Here is a 20,570-nt window from a genome sequence, read left to right as displayed (position 1 = left end):
GAGATTTAAATGATTGAAAGCCGCTGAGATTTTTTTAACCTCGTCATTGAGAATTGGATCGAATTTGCATACATTTGAATGTAGAATAGAACATCAGACTTTACTGATTTCATTTCAATCTTATTAAATATAGCAGAATCAATCTGGTGTATAGGGAGAGTAAGCCGGTATAACTCACCTTAAATTCCCTCCCGGTTTGTATGAAATCCGATTTTAACCGAGATAGAAGCGTTTTTCAAAAGTGAGAACCCCATTTGAAGTTTTGACCGTGCACCAATATACACAGAACTTATTTCCAATGTTTGCTTTGTACCAAAATTGTTTGATTACTCGATCTACATTGATTGTTTGTGTGTGAATACACAGCTGTGCCCTTGTTGTTTATTTGATGTTTTATTCGTTAACATTTTTTCTTTTCAATACTTTCTCCATCGTAATGAAGGTATTTAAGTGCGTCCACATTTGGTCAACATTCAGTTGCGTTAGGTGTTTTTCTTATAATAATTTATTACATTTTACCTGGCATTAGCTAAAATGCATAAGTCGTTTGGTGTTGTGCTGCTTTTGGTTCAGTCGATCATATGCATGTGTACACAGAAAGAAAATGGTGTAAGTTCACTACATATTTTGGGGTGTGGAAGAGTTGACACAGTTTGTGTCGATACAAAATGTAAAAATACTCTTGAAGTTGTGGTAACTTTCAAACAAACTGTGGTAACTCTATCATCGATATATACAAAAATACTGTGGTAGATTCTCAGTAACCTGTTTGTATGTAGTCACCCAGAAACATTGCTAACTTAGTGAATTTGCTTTTTGTGTGTGACATAATCGTGCTATTTTGCATTTTAAAACTATTAACTAACATATTTCCAGCACTGTTCCTTCGGAAAAATGGCCACGGCCGTCAACATAATTCCGATATCTATGCCAAATACCAACTTTATCGCCGGAGCAGTTTGGGATGCTCAAACGCAAAGTATTTATGCGGTAGATTTTGTTTCGCCAACCGGAGTCAATTCAATATATCGTTATGACTACAATACGGGTCAAATTTATGGAGCACAAATCACTGGCGAACAATCGCCGTCATTTATCTACCCAGTTGAAGGATGTGACAATGAATTCGTTGTTGGTCTTCTTGGTGTTGTCAAAGTTATACGCTGGGATGGAGTATCACCAACCGCTACGGTGGTTCGAACACTGTTCGAAGCCTATGGCCATCTAAATTATGCTTACGCCGAAAAAAAAGGTCGCCTGTTTACGGGTACTTTGAACAGAACAACATTCTGTGCAGCTGACAACGTATATGCAACGTATCGCTATGCAAAATACCAACTTACAACCATTTTTACAAATATGAAAATTACTACGGGATTGATCAACTATGAGTTGAATAAATTTTACCACGGCGATGCATGTCGCTATCAAATCGTCGAACTAGATTACGACTGCAAAACGGGAGACGTATGTAAATATTATTCATTTTTCTTTGAAGCTTTTCTTGTGTCCTCAAAGCTTAATGATTGTTCTTTCAAATGAAATCCGATTTTAAGGTAACGGCCGAGTGGTATATGATTTCAGAAACAGTGGTGTAACTCCGCTTCCATTGATACTGGGTTTGACCGTTGATCGAAATGGTCTTTTGTATTGCACCATGTATGAAAGCGGCTTATTGTTTATAATCGACCCAAAGTAAACTAATACAAACGTTAGATGGGCCATGTACAGTAGTAATATTTGAATTTTGTTTATTTCAGAACGTCAACGGTGGTTAAAAGGATAAAATTTCCTTCACTAGGAGTGGTAAAATGAATTATCTTGATGCCATCAGACTTTTTCTCGCACCATCACCAGGAGATGAACGTTCCTAATTTTTCTTTTCTTGGTTTCAGTCGGAACTTGTATTTTGAGGCCCCAACTATGATCAGGTATTTGTTTCATCAACACGATTTATCGTTAATCCATACGGCGGCGAATTAGTTCAAAATAGATCAACGGACGCAACTCTTTTCAAGGTCGAGGGATTAAATACCCGTGGCAATGATACTCCGAGAGTTCGTCTTCGATCATCAAGTTGTAAAAATAACATGTGTTGTAGCAAATGGAACTTTCTGTAACAAATATTTATTTTATAGAGTAACAGGAGAGAATCTCGTCGTTAAATTTATTCTTTTTTGTTCTCCATTTTTTGTGCAAGTTTAATCCCATTCAATTTGTATGATCCGAATTCTGAATGAAACGTAGTTTACTAAAACAGATATAAATAATAAAAATACTATATCTTGGATCGTACTTTGAATAATTAACTCATATTTAACAGGTCATTTTCAACATAAATTTATTTATTTTCTGCAACACCTCAGTCGAACTGAAAAAACTGCAGACGAATAAATTTTATTTTTTGCAAAGTTGCTTGCAAAAATTAGCAAAGATTGTTCATCGTTTACCGCAAGTGTATGTATATGTATATCGGTATATGCTAAAACGTATACCTTTGCGTTGAGCCGTTGAGCGCACGCGTCAGCTAATACTCTATGTATTTGTATATATATATATACTTGTCTGCACGCAGTCTGCATATATACTTGTCTGCATTTACTCCATCTCTGAAAATTAGTTTTAATTTGGAACAGCATTCATTGGATTTGCTTGATTGAATATGATAGGACAGTTGAGAAATTATTTAAAATAAAAAGTTAAGCGAATCAATCATGCCAAGGTCATTGGTAATTTAGTGTAATCGATTGGATACACTAATGCCAAACGGTCAGTTTTTGTGAACCTTCTACACTTTTGTAACTTAATGCATTACATTTGCGAAAAAAGAGTTCGTCAAACCCAGGCATTAGAAGGTATTAATACTCTTTAAAAGTGTATTGTTGTTGTTGTAATTTTGAAATTAAGTTTAATGAATTGATTTTTCTATTCGACCATTCCATACGAAGTCAAACATTTTTCACATGGAGGTCGCCAGATCGATTTTTGACCAAGACAGACGACCGTATTTCAAAATTTCACTGGCACATAGTATTATCATTTAGTTTGGAGTAAAACTTTTATTTCGCAGTTAGAACCGTTGTTTCAAAAATGCACACTGAAGAAGGTATACACTCAATTCTGAGTGAAACGATTTTTTCTTCAAAAACAAAAGCAAGCTTGCTAGCATTAAACGAAAAGTCTTGAAAGCTTCAAATATTTTGATCAGGACCTCAAGAAGAAAAAGGTCGTGGAGCGTGGTGTCTTATTTGCAAGCTCCATGTGAAAAAGATCCTTCAATCTTCGAGCGGATTTCTTACATGAATCAAACTTTGAACGAACGTTTTCTATTCTTTGCTTACATTCAGAACATATTCTCTGTGTAAATCGTGCAAAATAAAAGCATTCGTCTTGCGAATAAGCGGCAAAGGGAATGAAAACAAGTGTGTGTGTGTCTGTTAGTCGCTACATTTAGAAGCATCGCATCAGACACACTTAGTGCTTAGCACACGCGCACTTGTTTTCATTCTCTTTGTCGCAAGACGAATGCTCACACTTACCGAGGTGTCACATTTAAAAGTTAAGTGTGGAGTCGACCTTGGGTTACGAAATTTAGCTCAGATTTGGTTTTTGTTGTCATCGATGAAGTAAAGCTGCCGATCATTCTTTGTAATTTCGAATGGAATGGTCAATTCAATTTATCAAGAAATAACTAATTAATAACAGGGACCCAAGATAGTCACTTATCATGCTTCCAATCAAATTAAACAGCAATAAATGAATATGTGCATTGTGCACAGACACATACACAGACACACTGACAGTTTGGTTCCGGAAAATTCATTTAAAATATCAGCTGGTACACCTTTCAAAATGGTTTATTAGAAACACAGAAGCTGTTCGACGATGTTACCTCCACAAATTGTGTATTTTTTAAACTTTTTCGACGTTTGGAGCTATGCCACTGGATCATCCAGTCTCTCTCGTTACCGAAAAATCACTTACCTTATATTCATGTTTCATATTTTTTTGGTTGCTTTCTTCACTGTATACAAAGTGTATCTAACGCTCTGCTTACCGTCGCACCATCATTTGGAAATTGTTGAAGTGGTGAATGTGTCCGCTCAATTTTCGGCTCCAGTGTATAACTACTGGATAATAATATTGGATTCATTGTTCCATCGAAATGAGCACAAACAGTTTTGGGATGCTCTTCAGCGTATCGACAGCTGTTTCTGTCGTCAAACGAATTCTTTTCAACGCTTTATTTTAAAAATAAGTGCATACTTTTTTATAGCAGTTTCCTTTTTTCTTCTATTTCATTCAACGCAGAATTTTGACAATATTGATTCAATTTTTGTGTATCTCACTTTGATAACAGTTTGTCAAATCCGAATATTCTACTATTTATTTTGTTTGGAGGTAATACACTTTCAATTGAAAATGATCGAAAGAGAGTTGAAGACCATGCAATTAAATAATACGTCTTACTCAAATGAACTGAAATGGTTTCGAGAATATTATGCAAACATTCACGAGATGACAACTCTGTTGAACGAGTTTTTTGGTTGGTCAAATGCAGCAGCCGTTTTATTTGGGTTTTACACTGTTTTAACCGGTGTGAATGTGATTTATGCTCATTATTATGAGTATTCTACTATACAACTTCTAAGTATGTGAAATTAATTTTTTTTTTCAAGTTTATGTTTTCTTAATTTTTTTTATAGTTTTAGCTGTTTGGTTCTTATACTCACAGATGGTTATCGTGTATTTGTTTCATAGTGCATTCAGGCTTTCAAAAAAGGTATGTGTTGAAGGAACAAAAAGAAATTTCCATTCAAATCGGTTGTGTCCTTTGTTTCAAGATAAAACATATCCACTCGCATTTATATGCAATCGATTGCCGATTTTTACACTCCAATCAAACGTTAAATGAAGAACTTGTAATCAAAGAAGTCGATTTCGGTGTCCAGATCGAAACGACACAAATGCATCTACTTCATCATTCAATTTGCCTTCATGCAAAGGGCCTCTTTTTGATTGATAATGGCATTTTGCTGAAGGTAAACCCAATACTCATTTCATCAAAGCTTATGCTTTCAATATATTTATGTTCATTTTTAGCTTACCAGTGCAACTATTGCTTATTTTTCCATATTTATCCAATTTTTTGAAATGCATTAAGCTTCGAAGGAATTCAAAAATCAGCTTTTTCATCAATTTGAAAGCAACCAATTATCATTATTACAAATATAATGTTACTATCAGTACTCGACTGCTTTTGGAATATTAAATGTTCTATCATCAATGTGCTGTCGCATTTATGCTGATAATTTTATTTAGATATGTCGTTTGTTCCATATTGTTCTGGTTGAAGTAAGCAATGCGGACCATCGAACATTTTCGCTTATTTAAATAAAAACACCAACATGTTACAAAGACAAATTGTGTTTATTTTAACGTTTTTTGATGTTTGGGGCTATACCACCGGATCCTCAGCATTATCGAATAGTAGAAATGGGAGATTTTGTATCATTTTTGTGCATTTTTTATTCGCAATGGCTTTCACGTTATACCAATTTTATTTTTTCGTCGAATTATCAGCCCTAAGCGGAATACTCGAAACGATAAATGAAATGATTCAGGTACAAAAAAAAACGAACTTGAATTTGTTCGACCGGCATTCGTCATCACTACAGAAAAAAAATAAATGTAATTTTATTCGCACAGTATACAGCTGCAATGTACACCTATTGGTTAATCATCATAGACTCATTCGTTTACAGCCGAGAGCATAACTCATTCTGGAACATTTTACAACGGATTGATAAGTGTTTTTGCAGACAAAATATACATTTCAACAATTATTTATGGCGATTCACAGAATATATGTTAATGTCAATAATTTTATATATGCTCATCTACGCATCCAACGGATTTCCAAACTCAAATTCGGTTTTTGCGTTCATTATCCTTATTTCGATCTGCCAGATCCGAATATTCTACTATATATTTTGCTTAGAAGTTGTTTATCAACAGTTGAAAACAATTGAAAATGAAATGTTGACGATAAAATGCATACTAAACATTGTTCGAACAAGGCATTCATATCAATTGGGTGCACCAGAAACTTCTACATTTTATGAATTTGAATCGAAACGAATGAAATGGATAGGAGAGTATTATTATTGCGTCAGTGAAATGATGGAACTTTTGAGCACAGTTTTCGCTTGGTCACAGGCTGCCACCATACTATTTTGCTTTTATAGCTTTGTCACCAACTTGAATTGGTTTTATTCTACCTTTGACAAGTACACTCTTGCACAAAATATTCGTAAGCATTTCAAAGATTTTTTTTAACGAAACATTTTATCTGAGATCTATCCAGAGTTTGGTTAAGATTGAATTTTAATATATTTCAGTGATCACAACTTGGATCGGTCATACGCAAATTATAATATTCTATTTATTTCGTGCAGCTCATAATTGTTACATTACAGTATGTTTTTCCACGAGAAATCAACCATTTGAAATACTGGGAATTTTCATTGATTTTTTTCATTTCAAACTGTTCCAGACGATTAAAATCTCTTCCCATTTGAATGAAATAAACATCTGTCACCTTAGTTTGGAGCTAGTAACGCAGGTCAGGCAGATTTTATTGTTTTTTTAATTCAAATTAAAGTACAAATTCATCACGACACAAGATTAGCAACGTATTCTAGTGTTTTAATAGGGTCATAGTTGAAACCATGACATTGCACTTTTATCAGTCAACATTTCTCTTCATGAAATGTAATTCGCTTTTTAGGTTGAAACATTGGAGTTGCACTTATTTCATCATACGATGTCTTTACATGCGAAAGGACTCTATCAAATTAACAATGGAATTTTTCTCAAGGCAAACACGTTGGTTCCATCTTCAGTGAATAAATCCATTAAATTCATTTTCTCTTTCTTTAGCTCACTGGAGCAATTGCAGTTTTCATGTCAACATATATTCAGTTTTTTGAAATGTATTGAAGTAATCGATGAACACGAAACCAAACTGCAAAATCATCTAGAGAAATAAAACGAATTACATACATAATCCAAACTTTTCCGCTCCGTAGCAATTTAGTTTACCGCCCGCTTAATGTTTAACCAAAATTTCAATGGACCCTTTTTTCATAGCATTTTCGACCTTAAAATATAACTGTTTCGACCATTTTCCATACAAAAGTGTCATTTTCGAACAAAATTTCAAAAATTTCAAGAAATGTTGATTTCGGACCAAATATATGGGCAATTAGGTGTTCGGTTGTTTGAAGGCTCCCATTATTTTTGCAAAAAAACATCAGTTTGCTTTGACCAAAACCCTAAAAAATGGCTTTCTTTGTGATTTTTCATACAAAAGACTATTTTTCGAGGAAAATTTCAAGAAATGTTGATTTCGGACCAAATTTATGGGCAAGTAGGTGTTCGGTCGTTCACAGACTCCCATTATTTTTGCAAAAAAATGGCAGTTTGCCTTGATCAAAACCCTGAAAAATGGCTTTTTGGGCGATTTTTCATACAAAAGTGTCATTTTTCAAGGTTTTCCAGGTCCTCAGTCGGAGGCTTATGGTACGAAATTGGTAGATCAGAATGGGCTAAAAATCAATCCGAAGCTTTGTCTCAACATGCCAAAACTTTTGGCTTTTACAGATCTCAATTATCTTGTCAACTTTTTGATCGATAGGATTTGATCCCATCTACATTGCCTAGTGTACAGATATGTGCTTTTTTAAGTTTGGCGTGACGTTATAGTGGTCCGAAAGAGGAGATGTCATGAAATTTTGGCTAGTAACACCAATACTTTTCCTAACAAACAAAGTTTGCGGAAAAGTAACAAGTTCATTAGGCTTTTTGTGTAAAATCACATTCTATTGTGGAAATCGCATCGCGATTTTGAACAAATTGAGCATTGAACACACTTCAATTAAAAATGAAGCTTGTAATAATGAGAAGTTATTGTTGAATGAAATACGACAAACGTATGTGAAGAATAAATAATGAATTCGCTCTCAAGTTCTCTTATCCTATCTTTCTGGTGATGTTGAAATTTCGTCTCATTATGAATGCAACTTTTATTTACTTTGTTGCATTTCAAGTGCCCCAACAGCACTCACTTCATAATAAATGTCATTTACCTTTCAGCTTGAATTGAAAATGTGTATTTCAGCGAGCGTTACATTGTTTCTACTCACCGTTGTTTGATAATAAAGTTTCAAGTATTTTATATCTTCAACAATCGTTCATTTCAGATTGTATAAATTGCGTGTATCGCATTGCATTAACAGTCAGTTTTTGGCCGAGATACTTCACATTCCAAACTAATAGTGAAAAAATTGTGTTGAAGAAACGCAAATGTGTTTCAAAATGATGAATTTGTTTTTAATTTTTGTATTTTTTGCAAGCACCGCGAATAACATATTTTCACATGGCGAAAACGGAGTGTCCCCATTTGTAGAGTATAAACGTTTCTGCGGCCGGCTTACGGCTGAAAATGGTTCTTTTGATAAAACAGACGCTGGACTGAATTGGGGTAAATGCCAGGGATCTTTTTAAGTCTTTACAAATCTGTAATCTCGTATCTACCTCTCAGGTAAATGGACACCATCGCCAAGTGATCATTCGACTGAAATACGATCACCAAAAGGAAAAGCATTCGGCAAAAATGCCAGCAGATGGCTTTATGTTTGTTCGGCTGGTCGATCGTTTACTCCTTCAGGAACTGACGGATGGGTGACTTTAAAAGCAAAAAACTCTACTAGCGAAATTCTATTGATTTGGAACTATCCATACTTGGGCGACGATAGCCATAGCATTAAATTTGATGTAAGAAGTTATAATGTTGAAGAATTCCGTGTAGACAGCAATTATTATGAATTTCATATTTCTCTGCGAAAACGTTTGATTGACGACCTATAAATGGTTGTTATTTGGAATGTAGCTCAAGAAGTAGATCGAAAATCAGAATAATTTTTAAAATTTCGTTCATAAAGAAATGTAACACACACAAAATCATTATATTTTCGCCAGACGAATATTTAAGAGTGCACTCAATGACCATGGTCGTTGCAATTGGAATTACTTCGAATATCGTTGCATCAACATCGTGTTTATCACGTTTGATCTAATAAAAACAATATGACGGTAATGGAGGTTACATTTGATCACGTTTTTTCATTAAATTTTTTTTTATGAGATTATTTATTGTATTTGATATTTCGTGATTATGGAATTCATCAAATAAGACTTAATTGACTTTAGCCGTCAAGTTTATGTAAATTGTGTATATTTAAATAAGTTTTTAGAAACAATTGTTGTGTTGTGGATGACATAATAAAAATATCGAAATGCTGCCCAAAAGAATTGAATACATGTTAATACTTTTTGACGTTTTTGGATACAAATCCGGAATAACTAAGCTATCCAACAGCCGTAAAGCTGCTTTTATCATCTATATTATGCATTTGATTATACTTGCGTACTTCACATTTTCCAAAGTTCAGTTCACAATTGAATTGATTTCTTATTATCGGTTAATGGAAGTTATAAATTATACAATATATTCGTTTACTGGTTTATATGCCTATTGGACTATTATTTTGGACTCGATTCTTCATAGAAAAGAGCATCACGATTTCTGGCAAATTATCCAACGCATGAATCAATTGTGTTCACATCAATACAGTTACACTCTTCGATGCTATGTGCTGGAATTTGTGGAATATTTTTTGGTATCATTTATGTGTATTTTAATAATGATTTTAATGAATTATGAGATGGCCAATCGATTCACCTTCGTTTATCATTCCACAACAAGCATTTGTTCAGTCAGAGTATTTTATTATATATTTTGTCTGGAAATTTTACAATTTCAACTGACAATCATTGATGAGGACATCAGGAAAATTAGAAATAAGTCGCGTTTCTTAATAACGGCACATCGACTTAAATGGATCCGAGAATTCCACCACAATATTCACCAAATGACAAATGATTTGAACAAAGTATTCAGTTTTTCACAGATAGTTATAGTTTCATATTGTTTTCACCACATTTTGACCAACTTAAATTGGTTTTTTATTCACTTTGACGAACTTCCAATGGCATTCAATTTGAGTAAGTGTTGACCAGTTTATTTTCTGATGAAATATTTTACCAATGCGTTGTTATCGTAATAACGAGAAGTCCTTTTCAGCAAGCATAATTTTTTTCATACATTCAGGATTGCTAATCTTGTATTTATCTGAAAGTGCGACACGATGCTTCACTAAGGTAGGATTTTCGGAGCAAAATAACAAAACAAAAATGTCTGTACAATTTCTTGAACATTTGGTTTAAGGCAAAATTTATTGGTTTCCATCTTCATGAAGTTAACTTTGATTCGTACAATGTGACAATCTTGACTGAGGTAACATATATGTATTTTATGAGATGAAAACCTATTAACCGGGTGCGAAATATATTTGCATAGATCGAAACAACCCAACTGCATTTCATCCATCACTCCATTACATTGCATGCTGAAGGGCTATTCCAAATAGATAACAGAGCATTTCTTAAAGTGAGTAAATTGGTACAAATTTCGGAATAAATTATTGATTGGCTTTGTTTCAGTTTGCTGGAGCAATAGTGGCGTTCATGGTGATTTTTATCCAATTCTATGAGCTCGTCTAAAACAAAGGCAACACATCACAATACATTGTAAATTTTATTTGTGCACTTTGAAAAATAAACATATGTTTGTGTTTTTAATAAAATTGAGTAAATGGCTTACATCATGATAGTTTTTACTGCGTTTCAAATAATTATTATTTACGATGCTAGCGAATATTTAGATTCGTGTCAGGATGAATTAATGGAATATCGATCTAATGGAGTTGCATTAATCAGCGGCTATTTGGTTCTTGTACATGTTAGTTGCACTCATTCTGTGCGCTACATGATCCATGCAAAGCAGTGTGATATCTTGTTTGTATGCAACCAAATAGCCACTGGGCTTATCTAGATAAATACAGCGCCACAGACATTCAGTTCAGGCATACACTCTGAATTTAATTCTATACATTAGATGAAAAACTAATAAAATAAAGTGCACAAATACTATTAAAGATCAATTATCCAGTTTTTAATATGCGTTTCAAGCTGAAACTTTTCGCTCGACAGAAGCTGAAAAGAGACCATTCACATTATTAACATCAATTACAAAATGTTGCCCCAACAATTGACATGTGTCTTGAATTATTTCGACGCCTGTGGTTTTAATTCTGGACTGTCATTATTATCGAGTAGCCGAAAAGCTGCTTGCATCACAAATACTGCGCATATTTTTATGGCAACATTTCTGTTCCTTTTCAAAATTCACCTAGCTATCCAAATAATTCCGGCACAGCCATCGGTTGAAGCGATAAATTTCATTTTACAGATTTCGGCCATTTTGTTGACATATTTGAGTATCATCTTAGAATCAAACATCCAGAACCGAAAGCATCGTCGTTTCTGGGCAATTGTTAAACAAATTGATGAATTTCATTTCCCACAAAATAATGCCAATTTTACAGGGTATATATTGAAGTTCGTTCTGTGCTTCTTCACTTCAGCTGTAGCCGTATTGATGGTCATAGTAAAAGGAGATTCTTTGTTTATAGAAATTAATTACATTTATATGCTTCTAATCAAAATCAGTGAAGCCAGAGTGTTTTATTGTATATTGTGTGTGGAAATATTACAATTTCAGCTCAAAACAATTGATAAAGTTCTCATCAGTCGACAAACTGATTACCAAGAATTTAAATGGATCCGAAAATATTATCATTGTATCTATGAGATGACTAGCCTTCTAAACGACATATTCGGCTTGTCTCAAGCGGCTACTGTTTTATGTTGCTTCTACTTCTTTCTTGCCGATGTCAATTGGTTATATTTTCATTTTATAAGACGTACTACTCTATTCATTATAAGTAATGCATGAATCTTACAATATATTTTTTTTTCAAATATTTCAACAACAATGGACTTGAAAATATTATCATTTAAACGAAAAATCTAGTTTCAACTATTTGGATGATACACCCATTGATGTTGATCTATTTCCTCGCTGAAAGTATTACACGATGTTCTCTAAGGGTATGCTTCAACGATCGAGAGAAATCTGCCCTTGGTAAATCATTGATCTTTTGTATTCGTTTTAGAAAAAAAGCGTGACGTTTCATCTGAATCAGATTGACTTGTACTATCACAATACTATTCTGTCGACGCAGGTATCAGTGCTAGCGTATGCAAAGGTTTTTTCTTTGTTTTACCCATGTGATTGATCATTTTCAGATCGAAACAACGCAGTTGCAGTTCATCCATCACTCAGTCGAGTTGCATGCCAAAGGGCTTTTTATAATTGACAACCATAATTTTCTCAAAGTAAATACATCCATTCCATTTTGAAAAGCAATCAATTAGTATTTGCTTTCTTAGCTTACCGGTGCGATTGTTACCTATATGGTTATGTACATTCAATTTTATCAACTCAAGGAGCACATCAAATAGACGGGAGTCTGAGAAAAATTGCTTTAAAAAAATGAAAATATATAAAGAATTCTACAAAATAAAATATTTTTAAAACAATTACGTCAATAATATTGCAGCAGGCTTTAATTTCAAAGTTGAATAGGTATAAAGGCGATTATTTGAAAGAAAATAGCGTTATTTAATCGTTATTAATATCATTTTGAAGTAATTTCATTGGTCGTAATGACTCGAATTCAATTTACGTGTATTATTAGCTTAATCATTCTATATTGCTTCCGCTCAAAGTAGAAGCCGTAACTAATTCATTAAAGTGAAAGCTGCGATAAAATAAAAAAAAATACCACGAATGAATGATTGCAAGTAAAGTGAAGTTTCAAAATGGCTTACAGTTCTTGTGTTGCCGGACGTTGTTCATTCAACATGCTACCCAAGCAAATTGAGTGTATTTGGAGTTTTTTTCTACGTTCACGGTTATAATTCTGGATCGTCGAAATTGTCCAGAAATCAAAAAACAGCTCGCTTCATTCATGTTGTGCACATTTCGTTGGCAGTGTTTTATGCTTTTCACCTAACTAGTTACACAATTTATTTTCACCCTGGATATCAATCAATTGAAATGGTCAATGCGGCGTTGCAACATTCTTCGGCTATATCCGCCTATTTGTTTATCGTTTTAGATTCGGTCCTTTACAGATGCGAACATCAACTGTTTTGGGCAAATCTTGAAAAAATTAACAAACTCTCTACTGCTTCGTATGGCTTTACCTTGTTGTGCTTGATATTAAAATTTGCAATATATATCTTCGCTACAGTTTTATGTCTTTCGGCATTATTCTCAGCAAGTAATCGCGAATTCATTTATTGTTTGCTTTATATTCTCTTAATCGAAATGTGGGCAGTCCGAGTGTTTTTCTATATTTTCTGTGTTGAAGTGTTACGCAGCCAATTAAAAACTATCGACAATGAATTTGAGGCGATTGAAATTAAAACTGTTATTTGCATCAAATCAACTGGTTTCAAACGGATACGTTCACACTACAGTTGTGTATACGAAATGGCAAATTTTTTAAATAAAGTATTCGGTTTATCTCAAGTGGCTGCAATTTCCTATTGCTTCTATCTCATTCTCACGGAAATGAATTACCTGCTTGTACACTTCAGCTTTGTTCCCACATTGGGAGCTTTAGGTGATTTTTCCGTTGTTTCTATACTTAATATAAAAATTCACTAGCCATTTTTTTCATTTAGAATTATTAATTTGGAATGTGAACAATTTACTTTTGATAGTTTATTTGTCTCAAAGTGTGACACGTTTTTACGAAAAGGTATGGTCTTTTAATGCAAAAAAGTCCCGAACGATAGAAAATAGATTATTCTATTGTCTCTTCTTTCAACTATCTTTTTAGGTCGATTGTATTGTTCTTCATTTGAATGAGATTGACATCAATGGCGATGATGTTGAAATGCTTGTTCAGGTTGCAAATGGTAAATTGCAATGAAAACTGAAATATTCATTGTGAATGTCGATTTTTTTAGGTGGAAACAACGCAATTGCATTTAATGCATCAGTCAATCTCATTTCATGCGAGAGGAATCTTTGCAATCAATTGCCAAACATTCCTTAAGATAAAAATTCAATCGACTGTACTATGTAAATGCTACTCATTTCTTCATTTGGTTTTAGTTTATGGGAGGAGTTATTGCTTTTATGTTTATATATATTCAGTTCTATGGATTATCGTTAGGTAAATTTTGCCAACATAATATTACATCGGGCATTTTTTTTCTCGATATTTTCAATAATAATGGAAAATATATTGATTTTCACATTGAACCATGTGAACATAGAATTTAGTGCTTCGCTATAATCTAAGATAAAACATTGTTAAATGGCTTTTACGACGCCATTTGCAGGAGTCGAGGTACAAGAAACAAAATAACGTGATGACTTCCTCGAATTTCCTTGTGCTTTACATTGTACGGAGACCTTAACAGCTATGGTTTCGCTTGTATCATTTCCTATCAACAACATTCAATTTTTAAACATTTTTTTCATCAGAAGGATATACGTTATTTTGATATTTGGTTATCATTATTGAACATTTATTCATCAAATGAGAAAAGGCATTTGCATAATCACTAAAGCGTCTCATGAATGAGCTTTTGGGTGGATAATCCATCGAGCATTTCATACGGAATGAATTTTTAATTTGAAATAATATCATGCTTTCAATTAAATTATGCAGTGAGCGATGAGTGTACTTCACAAGGTTATATGTGTCGCTGAGCATAAAAATGGGAATACAGATCTGTTACAGCAACAACCGAACATAAAATATTGTTCTCTAAAAACGTTACATGAATGTCTATCCAACGCGAGTGTAACATGAGCTAATACTGTTTCTAATGCAACTCATGTTACACTCGCGTTAGATGGAAATTCATGTAACGTTTTCAGGGAACAATATTTTATGTTCGATTGTTGCTGTAACAGATCTGTATTCCCATTTTTATGCTCAGCGACACATATGTATGTCTTAGAGTTTACTAGAACTAAAAGGAATCAATTAATTGTATTACAGCCGTTGGGTATAGGTTCTAAAACTGCAAATTGAATTCATTGTAATGAATAAAACGCTCGCTGTGAGACAACTACTCAAGTAAGGTCTAGTTACATACTTTAAATTTCAACTAACCTTTAAACGAGTTTCATTTTGTCAACGTCCTTTACAAAACATGGTAGAAGAGCACAGTTCATTTGAGAATGTGAATATTAACTAAAATGTCATGCAGAAAAATAATAAAAATGCCGTGCAAAACAATAAAATTGCTTTGGCATTATTTCGATGCTTGCGGTTTCAATTCTGGGCTAACAAAAATATCGAGTAGTCGAAAAGCAGTTTACATTGCAAATGCTACGCAAATTTTATTGGCAGTGCTGTTTACACTCTACCAAATTCGCTTACTAATAAAACATATGTTGTCAGTACAGTGGCTCGAGGTGGTAAATTATGTGCTACAGGTATGAGAAACATGAACGGAATTCACCGTCAATACATAGAAAATAAATGAAAATTTATTTTTTTTCAATCGCGTAGTATTCGGCTGCGTTATATCCATATTGTCTTATATGTAGTAGTGGATTCAAATCTTCAGAAACGAGAGCATCGACACTTCTGGAATGTGGTTCATCAAATTGATGGATCTTATTCTCCACAAAATGGCTTCAATGTCACAGATTATTTATTAAAATTCCTTCTGCGCTTTTTTACTTCAACCTTAGCCTTTTCAATTATCATTGCAACAGATGAAGTGTTTTACTATATTTTCTGTTTGGAAGTGTTGCAATTTCAGCTGAAAACAATTGAAAATGTCCTCATCAATCAACGAACTGACGTCCATCGGTGCAAATGGATTCGTGGTTATTATCATTTTATTTATGAGATAACCAATCATCTCAACAATGTATTCGGTTTGTCTCAAGTGGCTGTCGTTCTATTTTGTTTTTACTTCTTTCTGACCGATGTTAATTGGATATATGCCAGTTATTCAAACCATGGAGCAAACTGTATTACGCATTCTAAGTAAGTCTTCTAGTATTTTTCTTCTTCAATATTTCATTTAATGAGAAAAGAATTTGTTATTATGGACCATACATCCACCAATGCTGATATATTGTATTTCTGAAAGTACGGCGCGATGCTCAACCGTGGTATGCGTTATTCCTTTTTCATCGAAAGAAACGAGTAAATTCTTACAACTTTCTTTCATTTTAGATGAAAAGCATAAAATTCCATTTGAATAAGACTTCGACTATCATGATAATGTTCTGGCGTCACAGGTACTAAGAAGGTTTGATGTAATAGGAAATCGTTCATAAAATTAGGTTGATGCTTTTTTAGGCTGAATTAACCCAACTACATTCAATCCATCACTCAATTGTGTTTCATGCTAAGGGTCTCTTCTTGGTTGATATCGAATCTTTTCTGCGAGTAAAGAAGCCAGTTTCATTCATGAATAAACATCAACTTATTATATGCTCGTATTTTCAGCTTACCGGTGCAATTATTGCCTATATGGTTGTGTTCATTCAATTTTATCAATTCAACAAAGACCATAACGCCAATAATCACAAATAGCTTCGATGGTATTATTACCCATATCATCATCATATTTTTTAATCATATCTTAAAGATAAATGAATGTAAATATCTAAATTATTTACTTTATCAATACTAATCTAGGTGTGCAATAAGCTATACTAACTAATGAAAATAACATGCATCAATGCAATTAGAGATCAATAATGCAGTCTATAAATGCTCTTCAAGTCGACAAAAACTCACAAGAGGCGCACAACTCCGTAGCTTGTCAATTCACTCCTAAACTAATACAAAATTCGCATTACCAATTACAAAATGTTGTCCAAACAAACGAGGTGCGCTTTGAATTATTTCGATGCTTGTGGTTTTAATTCAGGGGTGTCACAATTATCAAATAATCGAAAAGTGGCTTACATCATAAATACTGCGCATATTTTGTTGGCAGTATTTTTCTCGCTCTTTAAAATTCGTCTAATTTTTAAATTTTGTTCGGCTGGACGATTGCTTGAAGCCATAAACTTCATTCTACAAGTACATTCTTATTCTCACCAATCTATAGACATTACATATTTGTATCATTGTAAATTGTTCATTTTCTAGTATTCGGCGGCCTTGTACACAAATTTGAGCATTATTTTGGATTCAAATTTTCAGAAGCGAAAGCATCGACGTTTCTGGACAATTGTTGAGCAAATTGATAAATTTTATTTTCCACAAAATAATTTCACACACATCGGCTGTATATTGAAGTTCATCTTGTGCTTCTTCACTTCAGCTGTAGCCATATTGATGATTATTTTGATAGGAAATCCGTCGGATAGAGAAGTTCATTTTCTTTACATTTTCCTAATCAAAGTCGGTGAAGCCAGATTTTTTCATTACATTTTGTGTGTGGAAGTATTACAATTCCAGCTGAAAATAATTGATAATTTTCTCATCAATCGACAACCGGATAACCGACAGTTCAAATGGATTCGGAAATATTATAATTGTGTCTATGAGATGACTAGCATTCTAAACGACGTATTCGGTTTATCTCAAATTGCTACTGTTTTGTGTTGTTTCTATTTCTTTCTTGCCGATGTCAATTGGTTATACCTGCATTTTACAAGACAGAATTGTTGGCTATTCATAAGTAATATACTATACACTTTTCAAATATTTCAATGACAATCGATTTCAAGAAAAATTCCAATTTTAAACATTCTAGTTTCAATTATATGGACGGTGCATCCACCAATGTTGATTTATTATCTCTCTGAGAGTATAACACGATGTTCTCTAATGGTATGCTTAAACGATTTTTATATCGAGAGAAATCTATCCTTGGTAAATCCAGCATCTTTTGTATTCGTTTTAGAAAAAAAGCGTGACGTTTCATCTGAATCAGATTGACTTGAGCTATCACAACACTATTCTGTCGACGCAGGTATCAGTGCTAGAGTATGCAAAGGTTTTTTCTATTTTTTTCCCAACGTGAATGATCATTTTCAGATCGAAACAACGCAGTTGCAGTTCATCCATCACTCAGTCGAGTTGCATGCCAAAGGGCTTTTTTTAATTGACAACCAAACTTTTCTCAAAGTAAATACATCCATTTCATTTTGAAGGGTAACCAATTACTTTTTGCTTTTGTAGCTTACCGGTGCGATTGTTGCCTATATGGCTATGTACATTCAATTCTATCAATTCAAAGAATATGACATCAACAACAGCAAATAATTGCAGAAAAGAATAAAGAGTAAAGGACAATTGCACCAGATATAGACAATAAATGGTGTAATTACCCATTTTATGTACATTCCAATACCATCAATATATTAAATTGGAATATTTTATGTCATAGCCATCACACTTTTTATCAAATTAAAATAAAAACTTTACTGATTCGAAATATGTTAGAGTTAATTTCTTTATTTGTACTGAAATTTAAGCACATACAAAAGTTGCTTACAAAATGTTATAAACTTTCCAAGACTTACAGTCACTTGTTCAATGGCTGTGAATAACACTAAAACGATTCACCTGAAATGTCACCTGAAATAATAAACTATCTGTTGAATTATTTCGATGTATGTGGTTTTAATTCGGGACTGTCTAGGTTATCAAATAGTCAAAAAGCAATTCACCGCACCAATACGATACATGTTTTAATGGCAGTAATCTTCACACTATACAAAATTCGCCTGTTACTCAATTTATCGACAGTGCCAATAGTTAAAGCCATCAATTTTATGCTACAGGTAGTACCGAAAGAACAAACTCAATTTTTTTCGTCACCGTCAGTACCAAAATGTAAATATTCATATTTCGATAGTATTCAGCCGCATTGTACACATATTGGAGTATCATCTTGGATTCAAATCTTCAGAAGCGAGAGCATCGACATTTCTGGCGAACCGTTCAGCGAATTGATGAATTTTATTTCCCACAAAATACCATACCCACATTCACATATTATTTATTGAAGTTTATCTTGTGCTTTTTCGCTTCAGCCTTCGGCATTTTGATGATCATTGTAAAAGGAAATCTATCAAAGAGCGAAGTTGTATTTATTTACATTTTTCTCATCAAAATCTGCGAAGCCAGAGTATTTTATTATATATTCTGTGTGGATGTATTACGATTCCAGCTGAAAGCAATCGAAAATGATTTCACAAATCGGTCAACAGATTTCCATAGACTCAAATGGATCCGTGAATATTATTATCGTGTTTATGAAATGGGCAGTTTTCTAAATGACATATTCGGTTTGTCTCAAGGGACTGCTGTGTTATTTTGCTTTTACTTCTTTCTGGCCGATCTCAATTGGCTTTACATCAATATTGATATTAATAACGATACCATACTACATAACACACGTATCATAAGTAAATCTTACATTACTTGTCAAAAACCAATTTAAAGAAATCTAAATCATCACTTTCAAATTCATTATAATTTGAAATAAATGTTTCAGCGTCAGCTATTTGGATGATACACCCACCAATGTTGATCTATTTCCTATCTGAAAGTTTTATACGCTGTTCTCAAGTGGTAGGGTTCAAATAATCGTATATTTTCATAACATCGCTGCTTCCATGACAAAAGTAATCATCTTTGGTTTTCGTTTCAGAAAAAAGGCATAAAGTTTCATCTCCATAGGATTGATTTGAACTATCAGAATATTACTCTATCAACGCAGGTAAGTCCAGATAATTTACATATAGAACAAATTCTCGTCATTAAAAAAGCATGTGTTTTTAGATCGAAGCAACGCAGCTGCATTTCATTCATCACTCAATCGAGTTGCATGCCAAAGGCCTTTTTCCAGTTGAAAACAAAACTTTTCTCAAAGTGAATACATCCATTTTTATTTTGAAAAATTAACCAATTGATGTGAATAACCAAATAATAAGTATGCCTTTTCAGCTCATCGGTGCAATTATAACCTATATGGTTATATTCATTCAATTTTATCAATTTAAGGAATACAACCAATAGCTTCTTGCTTCCCCTTTGATTTTGTCTTTAAATTCTTTTATATCCTCGTCCCTACCTTAAATGAACACGTTAAACTACATTAAAATTATTTATAAATTATTAATGATTATTAATCATTTGAACAAGAATTATCGAAACATTTGAACTTAAAAAGCTTTAAACTTTATTGAAACAATATCAGACATAGAATCAAATTGAAATGTCCCTCTGATTTTATCGTGTTCCTGGAACTAATATTTTGCTTTGAAATTACATTATGGCCATTAACCAAATATGTTCTACATTCTTTTTCTCGATCAATGTAACCTAAAAAATCGTATTACTTTCCATGAGCATCATTGTGTTTTCATTTTTCTTCAAATACGGAACCTATTGCACAATTTCAAAGCAGAAATTGATAAAAATATGTTGTCCGAACGAATAAAATATGTGTTGAATTTTTTTGATGCATTT

At 33.3% G+C, this 20,570-nt stretch overlaps 1 protein-coding gene across 1 annotated transcript; it reads left to right on the top strand.

Moving 5' to 3' along the window:
- Positions 1 to 894: 894 nt before the first annotated feature.
- Positions 895 to 8,749, top strand: LOC129564971 (uncharacterized). The gene is made up of 2 exons (XM_055439224.1): positions 895 to 1,467; positions 8,606 to 8,749. Exons 1-2 carry the CDS (start codon positions 895 to 897, stop codon positions 8,747 to 8,749), a joined length of 717 nt encoding a protein of 238 aa, XP_055295199.1.
- The last annotated feature ends 11,821 nt before the right edge of the window (positions 8,750 to 20,570 follow it).

The sequence above is a fragment of the Sitodiplosis mosellana genome, unplaced genomic scaffold (genome assembly GCF_009176505.1).
Source record: "Sitodiplosis mosellana isolate CC-2019 unplaced genomic scaffold, AAFC_SMos_1.0 Smas_scaffold_2, whole genome shotgun sequence".
NCBI lineage: Eukaryota > Metazoa > Arthropoda > Insecta > Diptera > Cecidomyiidae > Sitodiplosis > Sitodiplosis mosellana.
This window is presented reverse-complemented; position numbering and strand designations above follow the sequence as displayed.